The sequence below is a fragment of the Micromesistius poutassou genome (assembly GCF_964030765.1).
Source record: "Micromesistius poutassou genome assembly, chromosome: 19".
Taxonomy (NCBI): Eukaryota; Metazoa; Chordata; class Actinopteri; order Gadiformes; family Gadidae; genus Micromesistius; species Micromesistius poutassou.
The window spans coordinates 14,162,748-14,175,919 of record NC_140289.1 but is presented as its reverse complement, the minus strand read 5'-3'; the positions used below and the strand labels follow the sequence as shown (position 1 = coordinate 14,175,919).

Genomic DNA, 13,172 nt, shown 5'->3' with positions numbered 1-13,172 from the left:
ACTACATTATGTTGTGTTTCTTTGCTAGCCCGGCAGCTTCCAAAAATAAACACACTAAATATAAACCGTTACCAATAAAGCAGGGTTGCTTGAATGGAAGGTAATTGCGGACATCCTCACCATAGATTTGCACATATCCCCTCACCACAACAACTTGCATACATCCAGCATTCATTCCAACTCCATCATGTGTCTGTCTCTGATTCTGTGTTTGTGTGGGAGAAGGAAGATGACTGCCTCTGTGTTTGAAATGGATGGGAATACATTTCTAACTTGGCTTTCAAGTTGGTTTCAGGTTGAGTTGTGGGGATGATATAACCTTCAGTGTAAAACGATATTCGCTGTAGGATCCATGATTCCTATAGAAGGATGCATCTCTGTACGATATGCCCGTGAGGTCAAGATTACTGAGATTCTTTAGTTCTATTACAGTTTCCATTTCTTGGACCGTATGGCATGTGGCAGAAATAATGCATTGCTGACTATTAAAACTGAACACCATTCCTTATGTTTGCAGACAGGAGTGCTTAACCCATTGTTATTGTAACGTAGAGGCCTACAAAAATGTCTTCCTGTTGTTCTAAATGTCTTGTGCAGGCACTTGTCTTGTGAAACACTAGCTAGATGGCCTGGATTCCAACCAGCTGTCCATCACGCACGAGATTTAGACCCAACACACCTGCCCAAAACCAATGATGCTTTTGAAGCAAGCCATTTCTTCCTTTTTTTCTTTTTCTTGCGCACACAGGGAAGGAATGCAAAATATGCCCTCATGTTACCAACCACCACATTTAGGGCTCGGAGAACTAGATCAGGCTCTTCCTGTTGCTATGCCACTGGCTGGCCATTTCCGAACAACACTGTCCTCTTAGGCTGCATCAGTTTTGGAAAGATACACGTGGAGACAGAGTGCTGACTGTAGCAACCCGACTAGATCTATATCAACTCTTGATATTGACTTCCCAGAGCAGCAGCAGATAGCGTGAGCCGGTAGGGTCTGGTTGCGTCAGTACTTTTTGTCAGCCTTCACCACTGTTGGAACATTGCTTCATTATCTGTGATGCTGGCCTGGTGTTTTTCTGGCAGCACCTGCATGTCCTGTGCTCTCCAATGCTGCACTGCCTCATTCCATAATGAGAATATGTCCCCTCCCAAAGAAGAAGTATCTGCAACTCAGCACGCCTATTCTCCATTATTCTGATACCTCTGCCATGTTTTACCTGTGGGTGTGTGGGTGGGTGAACCAAGAGTGTGTATCTGTGTGTGAACTTATTAGCTCAGCTTGAATACATTGAAGATCCTCTGATTTAACCCAAAATGGATCTATCAATATCATTATTTATCTTGTAGTTAATATTAAAACACCACAGGCCAGATACAGACTCAATAGCAGATTTCTCCTCCTTTCTCCGCGTATGTTAGCTATCCATCTCACTCTATAGGAGTGGTTCTTGGTGGGCATCTCCTTTTGCAACCCCTCAAACCCTTTCAGAGTTCTGTTATTGAGGCTTCAGTGCCTGGTTCTCTATGTACTCCTGCGGTGGTAGAACAGACCTTCCCCCCAGAGCCTCTAGCCTCCACTGCAGGGAGGCACCGAGCCTGAACAGAGCAGGGTTTACAATGTGTCGTTGTACTTCTGGCCCGTTGCCATGTGCTTCTTAAAGTGCTTGGGTCCAGTCGGACATCTCTTAATGTTGCTGAACGAACACTTGATTATTCAGCCATGAAAGGCCTCTAATGTTAATTGAAGCCCCACACTACTGGGCAGTGTTTGTGTGATAAAACCATGTTTCATCTTCATCTAATAATGTGCGCTCTGCACCGTTTAAGAAACGTATAATTACACAGCCTTTTTATTATTGCAAGGATAACATGACGCATTGAGGACGACCATAAAACGTTCCCACTTGTTTAGACATGTCTCTTTGTAAACTAGGGATGCTGGAATATCTTGTCCACTTCTGCCAATGCTAATTCCGCTAAAGAGCTCCTTGGGCTGTGTAGAGGCCTCTTCCTGCTTTCCATAAACACTAATCTTCAGATGAAAGGTTGGCACACCGTTTTATAAATATATATAAAGCCATCATGGGTCTCCCCCCCCCCCCCCGCCCCCCCCCCTATTGTAGCAAACTGATTGTCTAGAAAGATGGCAGTTATTTACCTCCGTTCCAAAGACTTATTTAGCCGTCTCTTTGTGCAGACTGCACCTTCTGTCTGGAATGCCCTCCAGCAGAGACCTCGCATTGTGAGGCCCCCCAGCAAACTTAAGAGGAAACCAGATGTAAACAATGACGTTTTAAAAAAGGGTTGTTTCTCTAAAACAATTAAACACAATTAAATGTATGATGGATGAGTTGCAGTTCATTTATGCAGTTCATTTATGAAAATGATTATTTCAGGATTATTTAGAAAAACTTTTATTTGATGAATTCAAATCATCACTTATTTCACTCCTTTGATTAAAATGAGTTTGGACCTAATAGGTTTCTGGGGGATGTGCCTGCGCCTGTGGTCTCTACTGGAAACAACAAACCACAAAAAGAAGAAAAACGGTCAAATAGGTTATCGGTTTGTTGATTATGCTGTCAGAATCTTTCAAAGGGTAAAATATTACTACTTCGCAAAAACTCAGAGGTGAAACCAGACTACACCTGTTGGGATAAGCCCCGGTGCCATGGGGCTGCACAACTACAGCGCTACCTCCAGAGTGCGGCTGCAGTTGATTCTCTCTGAGGGCCTCATGAATATGCCCTCCGAAGCACACGCACAAACTAAACTTTCATCAGGTGGCAAGATAAGCTAAAACCTCCTGTCCAGACAAAATGTCTTAAAAGTGGTCTGTAAAGGTTTAAAATCAAACCCATGTAGTAATAATAATAATAATAATAATAATAATAATAATAATTATTATTATTATTATTATTATTATTACATGGGTAATAATAGTAATAATAATATTATATATATATATAATATTATTATTATTATAAAAAAAAAAAAGCGCTTAGTGACGGGGGGACCTCACCAACCACCACGAATGTGTAGCACCCACTTGGGTGATGCACGGCAGCCAATCGGCGCCAGAACGAGTGGAGAGTGAGGGAATTAATGAATCAGCCAATTATACAGGAGGACGTAGAAGACAAGCCTGTGTAGATATACGTTTGTTAAAATTGTTTTACAAAACCTTTATTTTGTCACTCTTGGATGAGTTTCTCTGAGTCCGGATAAATGTTTCCTTAACAAAACAGGGAACCCTCCGTAATTTAACACCTGGCATTAGCTGGTATCAGGCACAGGGCTGTGCAGTCTTCCCCCCCAGACGTTCAGCTACAGAATTGTCAAATTTCTGGATCTGGGATTAGCGTTAGTGTTTGAACGCAGCCGTAAGTTTGACTGATCCGGCTGCGGCCCCCGTCCTACCAAGTGGTATTAAGGTGAACGGTCTTGTCTTGCTTGGTGTTTTTGAATCTTCATGAAAGACATTGCAGCAGATCCCTTGACTTGCCAATGTTTTCTTACCTTTCTAAATGCTCTGTTGTACTGAGAGCTCATGTTTGAAATTCTTTCTCTTTTGTAGTTTCTGTTTTTTATAATGTTTGTTATGGGCTGTCTGTGACATGATGTACTGAACTCCTGCTGCCTATCTAGGCCGGGACGCTTTTGGAAAAGAGTGATCTCAAATCGTATCCTGGTTAAATAAATAAATAAACATCAAGCATACCCTATGCTTGTAACAATGTAGAAAATATCATCAGAGTTTGTGAAAGCATATCAATCATTGCACCATCATCACTCAACCTGAAGTCGCCTATTTGGTGGAATATCTCCACATTATTCTGTGTAAGCCTGGCCTTGGACCAATCACCACTACCACTCCTAGCTCTGTTGTTGACACTCCAGGTGACCTCCGTCTCTTTGTGGTCTCTTTGCCTCCAGATGTTCCATCCACTGAACAGCAAGAGCTGTTCACCCAGAAGCTTCAGCAGTGCTGCATGCTCTTTGACTTCATGGATTCCGTCATAGACCTGAAGAGCAAAGAGATCAAGAGGGCCACCCTCAACGAACTGGTGGAATATGTCTCCACCAACAGGGGCGTGCTGGTTGAGACCGCCTACCCAGAGATCACTAGTATGGTGAGTACCCTGATGTGTGATGTCATGAGTTACCTCAGTGGTATGTTATGTGCCACACACCACTCAAAATGCAGTGTTTCCCATAGATAGACCAATGTGTGGCGCAGCGCCACAGATTCAACAACGAGTGCCACAAATTGATTCCTCTTTTTTTATTTTAGCAAGATTTTTAAGTATAAATATTTCAAGCTCTCACAACAAATGTCACGGCAAGAAAAGAAAAATACCAGTTAGAGCTCTCGTTGCTTCGGACGAGCGCTAAATTGCTGCGGCTGTCACCCCCCCCCCCCCCGTCAACAACCCCGCCCGCGGACCCTGTTATAATCTAAGCATTATAAGATTCTACAGAGTCTCACTCTGGCCAAAAACCAAAAGTTGCCAACCCTGCAGGGGGGCACCACACATTGCTACCTGGTCTGTGGGAAACACTGAAATGTCATCACAAACATTCAATACATTCTTTGTGTGTGGCTAATGTTAACGTATGTCACACGTGTCAGTTAAGCAAATCTTTTCTCTGCACATCCCTGTGAGACATGTATAGTGGGTTTTACAATTCTTCCAATGACAAGTCTTTAAGCAGCAGTCCACACTCATGTTATGACCATGATGCCAGGGTATGTCAGCATTGTGGCTGTCCAAACCAAGCAATTTGTACTCTTCCTTTTGGCCCGGGAAACGATAAGAAATCATGATACAATGTAATTGCTGTAGCCATTGTTGCGATGATTCGAGTGTGTGCAGTGAAGCTCGCCTTCCAGGGTGATTAGACTGTGCCTTTGCTCAGATGAGTCAAGGGGACCTCAGATTACCTCTGGGCTGAAGGCATTAATCTCCGTCATCACCTGCCACTTGTCTCATTTCTTTAGACATCCTTCTGGATGCTTAGTATCAATGTATATGAGCATGTCGCTGTCGGCCGGCTCTAGGAAAGAACCAGAACAAGGACAATATTTTTTGAGGTTTGTTTGGTGAATGAAATTATTACCAATAGAAATATGACCCAACGATACTATTACTCTGAAAGATACTGCTTATCGATCCGGTACTTTAGTGGTACTCGATTCGGTACTTTAACCTCTTCATCACTAGGCCTATTTCAGAATTATTTTCTGAAAATAGAATACCCAAAGTAAGTAGAGTATACCACAACTGCCAGGACTATGATATGCAATCTTGCTACCAAAATAATGACAAATAATGACTAACACCTGTGAGATTGTTGTGCAAGTGAAATAATTAATGTGGATACTACTTGGTTAGAGTGAACAAAGCTAGAACACATTTTAAGTGGAAGATTAAATCTTTTCATGTTTTAGAGTGAATAGCACCTAGTGCGTTATCAGTTGGTAGCCCTTTAGTACTATATGGCTACAGCACAACATCTAACTACCTGTGTCAATATTTGATAGAAAGATAGAGGTTTTAGTAGAGGTGGAGTTGTAGTAGAGGTGGAGTTAATCTCCAAATTAATCTAAAATCCAATGTAATATGTACAATATAAACTCGATGAGACACAAACAGGTAGATATCTTGGGAACCCCTTGTACAATTTTGTTGTTTGACCTCTCTATTTAAAGGTGACTAGAATTAAATGACACCAAGCCAAGCAATCACAATTGCACCAGATGGGGAAGAAGGAAATGGTTTCTGGATGAGCAGTTCACTTATTTCCTCTAAAACGGTCTCTTGGCTCCTAAAAATGTACCTTAAACACTGTGTTTAGTTGCAAAATGGTGCCCAGACACTAGATTACATTGTACGTTTATGGTGGTTTTATTCCATCAAACACAATTTTAATGACAAAGGTAATACATCATCTTTGGTTGTTATTAGAAAAAGTGAAGTTTATTCTTGATTGTTTTAGTCACAGTGATTTTGACTGTTGGAGTCAGGCTATCCCGGTATCAGGCTACTTCGGGATGAAGGGGTTAATGGTACTCTTATCAATTAATGGTTATTGTATCGGTTCTTTAAGAACAACAGCCATTCTATTAAACACAGAACAAGACCTGAACTGGAATCATCTGACGTGCTTTCTCTTTCTGCTACACTGCAAAGGAGAATGTTGGCACAGCGCCACTGTACGGTTACTTTGTTTGGGGAGAACCCTGATATAAATATCACAACGCTGATCTACCAAAAATGCATAGAAAATATATTGCCTTCATTTCTCCATGTGAGAGAAAGCAGAGGGCTCCGTCCCCAACTTTAAGGACCAGCTTGGACAGGGTTTTAATTTCTGGAGTTACTCTGGAATAGCGAAAATGCATCTTAATAAGAGTAATATAAATATAGCAACGTTTAGCTAGCTTGAATCAATAGTAAATATATTTCCTTAAAGGTGATGTATTATACCACCAGGTGTGAGTGTATTGTAACGGCTAATCACACTCACACCTGGTGGTATAATATGTCGCCTTTAACTCGATACTAGGATCTGTAAAAATTCACCCCTTTAATAGCAAGTTTCAGTACCCGTCCCTACTTAACCTGAACTTGATCGTATAGAAATAATTATATTATTTCAGTAAAATATTTTCAGTGTATGTAAAATAACCCAACGTCGGCTAAAACCTTGCAGCTCACTATTGCTCATGTATATATATGACATAATGGTGTATATGATTCTTTGGTATTGTTTAGTTGTAAAATTTACGTTGTTTAAATTCATTGTTATTCTAGCTTGTTTGAAGATTGAAGTTTATTTATTTCACAAAGGGACAAAGTATATTAATGAACATTTAAAAAAGAAAAGTAAATATACAGGATTATAGCCAAAGGCTAATTTTCATCCTTAGTTCCTGACAGGTAGATGGTCCCTAAATAAATTAAAAATGAAACAAATCAGAGTAAAACATCATAATATACATAATAGACAGGGTTAACAGATCAGTTTGTAGCTGACAATTATAAATTATCCCAGCTAGTGACAACAGGTTTGATTTTCCAGATGCCATTTTTTAAGATGTTTGGAAAATGAGGTGAGAGTTGGTAGTTTGCGTATTGCACTTGGTTTGGAGGGCCAGGTATTGGTTGCTCTATAGGAAAAAATTGCCTGGCCAAAGGCACTTCTCCTAAAGGGAACAGCCAATATATGTATTAATTAGTTTGGTCATCTTGTAGTCAGTTTATGGAGGTTGCTGTTGATGGACAATGTTGAACATCTTAAAAAAAAAAAAAAAAAAAAGCATTTAATCTAATGAGGGATGCACACAATCTGTGGGTAGGCAGGAGGATGCTGACACACACATTTCTTCCAACAAAACAGTTTGAGGTTCAAGACCTTAATTGGCAAAATAATTGTGTGTGTGTGTGATGTTCATATTTCTTTGGCAACATTTTCCAGCAAGTGATGAGATTGCATATTGCAACCAATTGACTACCCCCCTTACCCCTCCATTCCAACAACTATGGTGGCTTCAGCTGGCCTGTATTGTGTAAGCTGTCAGTTGTTATTTCCCTAAAAAAACTGAATGAATCAGTGTATCCAATCACAATCAGGTATCTTTTATCATAGTCACCATGGTCACAGTACATGTTGTAGGACATGGCAGAGGTAGGTCTACTTAACACTCCTTTTATTGCATCCATAGTGGAAAACTACATTCATTCTTTGATTCTTTACCTAGAATATAGCTGCTGTATGCATTCATCATTAATATTTTATTGTTTATTTGCCCTGCGGTACACGAGTGCAAGTAACATGTCTTTCCTTGCTTTTGATATCATAATGGTGTGCAGTTGTATCACAACAGTTTCGTTTTGGATACCAAATTTCTCTGAAAGAGTGGATAACCTATACTTCTAGTTATTGAACAGGGATACAAAATCAAAAACCAACGTCTCCAAAACATTGTATTAAAGAATGCACAGACACTCATAATCCACCTCATCCACAAACTTCCATTCGCTACATTATTTTACACTTGGATTCAAAGGTGTGTGAAACTCAGTTATTATTGAATCCTCCAAGTACATCACGTATTTTGGTGAAGGGACGGTTCATGCTTGTCTCACAGGTTATGAGGCGCGTCCAATAGTGTTAAGTTCCTAAGACCCTCATATATAACGCCACGGTGTGTGGATGTCCGGAGCTCAGTGGTTGATGTTGACGCGAGTTAAGCTTCTCAAACACTTATAGTACAACAGCACAGTGTTATATAATAGCGCTTCTACACAGCAACGCTACTAAAAAAGAATCACAAATGGGTTGCAGCCATGATTATAAGACGCCCCCCTCCTTCCTACAACACAGTCCAAAACACATTCTTTAAAGCGTTCCGTCTAGTTTGTCCGTTGTGGGCTACATTAGAGGCATGGCTCAGTGGAAGGGGACCCGCTCCATGTTTAGACACAAAGGGCTCATTCTAGGATAACAAAAACACAATTCTTATTTTCATGGGATTATACAGTAATTAAACCCTCCTTATGAATATTATATTCCATTTCTGCCAGGTCGGTTCCGCTAGATGCCCCTACATTGTAAAACATCTCTCTTCTGGCTGGTTGGTAAAGGTCCAGCGCTCTGAGTGAAGGTGCAACGGCCCCTGTGACAGAGAGACAGCTGTCTTCCTAATAGTCCCGCTTGGCCTCCCATGGTAATGAAGAGGCCACTGGCTAAAGTGCAGTCAATTAAGCGGCAGTACTGAGGAGTGCTTTGATCATCCACATTGTTTAGTGAGTCCATACAGGTTTCCCATCAATGTGCCTGCTTTCATTAGCGGCAGCGTACCCTGCACCTCTCCAACCTTATTTTGAAAGTAGCAGGATTTTATTTCTCTATTTTATATACAAGGAGCCCAAGGGAGGGGAGACAGTAAAAGCAAAGCGTGCCTGGACTATAAAGTCCTTTTATTTACCTCAACTACTCCTTTGATTCCTGGTCTCTCTGTTGTCTCTCTCTCGCTACGATTAATCACATGATGATCCCGGCTCCCTGCAGTTTCCTCGGCTGCGGGCGTTGCTATGTTGCGTTGGTTGCTACTGGTGTTAACCGCAAGCTGACCCCATGCAGTGCTACAGCCAGCCCCGCTGATCAGCGGGCCCCCATATCGCTCAGTCACAGCGTTTGTCACTTAGCAGCCCCCCCCCCCCCCCGCCCTCCATCCCATTTCCACTTCCTGTGCGTTCAGCCCCACTCTCCCTCCCACCACCACTTTGGGATTAATCTCTCCGGGACGATGGGATCCTTTTTCCTACATCTTTTTTTTCTTTCCCCGTCCGCCGCCCACGGACCGTCTTCTCTGCTCGGTGTCCTCAGTCATTGTTCTGGCCCTAATCCGTCATGTTGACAGAGGAACGAGACGGGCGGCCATGATGTTTCTGTGTGATGAATTGAAAAAAAACCCTGCTCCGTCATACATGCCACTAAACACTTGACACTGATTGTAGATGGGCTGATTTATCACAGCCTGTCACTTCTGCAAATTACCATTAGATTGAATTAGGAATTAAAGTAATCAATAGCATTAATCAGCTTTTTAATTCTACTAGTAATACCAGGGTTTTATTTCACTTGATGTCTGCAGACCTATGTTTGTGTTTGACTGACAGAGAACATCTTTAGTGTTTTTTGTGTGAAATATTTCTTGTGGGTGTGAGGAGACTGGGCTTGTTGGCATTCCAGGGGCAAGGTGGGCATCGCACTGAGGAATAACATCCCGCCTGGCAACCTGCCCCTGGATTACAGGTCACGTGACTCTGGACCGGCCAATGAGAGATCTGGTGCAAGGACGCGGCTTTGCAGTGCTCCACTGGAGTAGTTGCGCCTCCTATTTATTCACCTGCCACAATGTTTTGTTTTGCGGGGCCTCTGCCTGCTCTGTTGAGATGCCAGCGCGGTGCGCTACAGAGGCGGGGGGGGCGGGGGGCGTCCCGTAGGTCACGGACCGGCCTTGAGGGGTGACGTGACGTACCTGGTCCTCGTACCTGGGGCTGCAATCAGTGTGGTGGGGAGGGATATAACTGGAGACAGGATCACGTGTGTGTGTGCGTGTGCGTGTGTGCGTGCGTGCTTTGTCTTGGTGAGGCCCAGTGCAAGGGCAGGCTGGGTGATGTCTCCATTCAGCTTTACTTGCTGCTCTTTGCTCCGTTAGTTGTGTTTGATTTGGGGGTATACTAGGGGTCCACGTTTCAATTGGACTCTCTTTCAATTTGGTAGTTTCTTACAGACTTTCACAGTTGATTTCGGGTGTTCAGACTGACAATCTGTTCCTGAGAGAAATACTGCCTGGTTTAGAAATGCACTCTACATATGTGTCTCCTAGGCAACTCAGACAAACTGGGTGTCACTTATAATCACATACTCATACATTAAGGCTGTGTTGGATGCCAGTTAGACAACATTGACTTGTTGCATGATGTACTTGATAACTTAATATTCACTGTGATATGTGTCCTTTCAGTGTCATTATTTATTTGTGATTGTTCATACCCTATGGCTATCTGTCCTATCTGCCATTTAACGTATTCCCATTACATCCTCCTTACAGTTTCCAGGACGTTGGAAGCAAGGCTTGTTGTAACAATGCGTGAACCCGCCACTACCCTTTCCAATCTCATGTCCTTTCTTATTTCACTACTGTCAATAGAAGATGTTTTCCTTCTCGTGTACAAACATGCCAACAAAGCGCCTCGGTAATGCCAGCCTCACGCCTACGACTATCTGCGGTGCACGTTACTCTTCCAATCCCCTCCAGCTAAACACTGGCTGCAGCATTGACCTGACAACATCCTCGTCTGTAACCCTGAATATGAATCTACACCCAGTAATCATTAAATCTGGCCCCTTTTCATTTTCTCTGCTTAGTAATTGTTTTCCCTATATAAGTCAATTAAATAAACTTGAACACAAGATTCATGTTTTTATATATATACGTTATATTTTGTAGTGATAATTTTTGGAACGCAATTCAAATCTTCCTCCCTAGGATTTGCATGTATAAATAGCTGCGTAGGTTGAGGATGAATGTGTACTGTTCTTTTTTTTTTTTTCTCAACATTGCACATTATTTTCTCACCCTCTTCCCATTTATTTTCTATTTGCATTTTGAGTCGAGTCTGTTTGGCGTGTTCTGAACCGCATGCGGTCTGACAAGCTTGTTCTGGTTAGATGCTTGTGTTACTTGGAACCAAGATTTAACTTCTTCAGAATCATCCTATTAATAAATGTAGCATCATAGTGGGTTTCTCGTACTCTTTTCCCCACTATATTTGTTGCAATGCTTTAACCGGCTGCATCACATTTCCTAATCTCCCTCCTCACAGATCTGTACGAATATATTCCGGACCCTTCCACCCAGTGACAACCCGGACTTTGATCCTGAGGAGGATGAGCCGACCCTGGAGGCTTCATGGCCGCACATACAAGTACGACTCTGACGTGCCCACCCTCGATTCCTCCGGGATCAATAGAGTGATCTGTGTCTGTATACTCTTACACTGCACCCTCTCTTTGTTTCTCATATTCTCAGCTGGTTTATGAATTTCTTCTGCGTTTTCTGGAGAACCCTGACTTTCAGCCAAGCATCGCCAAGCGGTACATTGACCAGAAATTTGTACTTCAGGTAAGTCCTACGTTTGAACTCACTTTTGTCACCACCGTCTGTACATACCCCAGTGTGACGCTGGAAAGGAAAACGTTAAATGAATATAGGAGTGACCATAAGAACTTTGGATATAATTTAAGTTTATTCCTCGTTCATGTGTTCAAATAAAGCCAATAGGTGGTTGAAAATGTTATTTTTATTTGTAAAAGAATATATGATAGTCAAAAGTTATAACCCAAAAATTACCAATCCCCAAAATCCCATGGGAAGGGGAGAGGCTACAAGATGAGATGTGTATATACAGGAGAGAGAAAAGAAGCTGGACTGCAGTCAGCTGTTTAGGCTAGGACATGGCAACCAATAGCATCAGTCCCTCAGTAGTCATGGCGCCCGGCCTCTGTGCTCTCCCACCGGCCGGGGCTCTTCCGCAGGAGAGGTTCGCTGCTCCTCCGCTCTCTGTCAGTATCTACCCACTGGAGGCTGGAGGCTGGAGGATGGGAGGACGTCAGGGCTTGGAATGCTGTCTGGGCCACATCCAAGGTGCCTGCCGCGGCAGGCTTTTCCATGATGCGAGTGTGTCGTCGGGGGAAGCCTTAAATAGCTCCCTGCTGTTTACACTTTGTGAAAGGGAGAAGGGGCTCTCGTTTTGAAGCCAGCAGGGGAAAAAAACGAAAGGATTGAGATGCTGGAGGGATAGTGGGGAAGATTAGCGCTTCAAAGCAAAACCGTGATCGAAAATAAATGATTAAGCATTTGCCTCTTTCTGAAATATACAGGAGCTCATGTGTATGCGTTTTGCCAGATCAAAGTGCAGGTGCAGGCTGGAGGTTTGATGTTTTGGGTGTGATTCAGACCCTCTGTCGTTCTGCCTGAGAAGCCTTGACTAGTGTATTTGTGTATCAGTGTATTACTATGTGTGAACAGTTGGGCTACTGTTGTAATAGAGCTGTGAGAATGCAAATCTAGAAATAAAAAATGTGGGAAAACACATTAAAAAAACATTTGTGAATGCCTTTCGATCAGGCATTTGTGAGATTTGTTTTTTTCCCACCTTCAAATCCAACAAGCGGTTGTATATTTTAATTCTATACTGCCATCCTTATTTTATTATATTCTGTCACTACTTCATATGGAGGAATGTAATTTAATTCAATTTTATTTGTATAGCCCTTAATCACAGGTACAGTCTCAAAGGGCTTAACAGGGCTTGTATGTATGACACCCCCCTAGCCCCAGCCCCCCAGAGGGCAAGAGAAAACTCCCTTAATTAGCAGGGAAGAGATGTTGAAGGAGCACACAGTGGGGACCCCTCCTTCCAGGGACGGTTAGGAGTGCAGTGGGTGCCATAAATTACATACTGTACGTACAGGCAAAACATTTTAAATCATTTAGTAAATGTATGAATAAATGATGTCTATGGTGATGGGGTGTTAATTGTAAGGGGAGTCCGGGCATTCAGTCAGTCACTGCAACACGCTGAAAGAGA

The 13,172-nt window shown here is 42.4% G+C and overlaps 1 protein-coding gene across 1 annotated transcript in view; it reads left to right on the top strand.

Annotated features, from left to right (window-relative positions):
* Window positions 1–13,172, top strand: part of ppp2r5a (protein phosphatase 2, regulatory subunit B', alpha isoform) — a 38,623-nt gene that overhangs the window by 6,660 nt on the left and 18,791 nt on the right. The window contains exons 2-4 of the mRNA XM_084484162.1: window positions 3,940–4,136; window positions 11,406–11,507; window positions 11,612–11,704. Of these exons, the coding sequence (XP_084340288.1) occupies window positions 3,940–4,136; window positions 11,406–11,507; window positions 11,612–11,704 (392 nt within the window). The remainder of the gene's footprint in view (window positions 1–3,939; window positions 4,137–11,405; window positions 11,508–11,611; window positions 11,705–13,172) is intronic.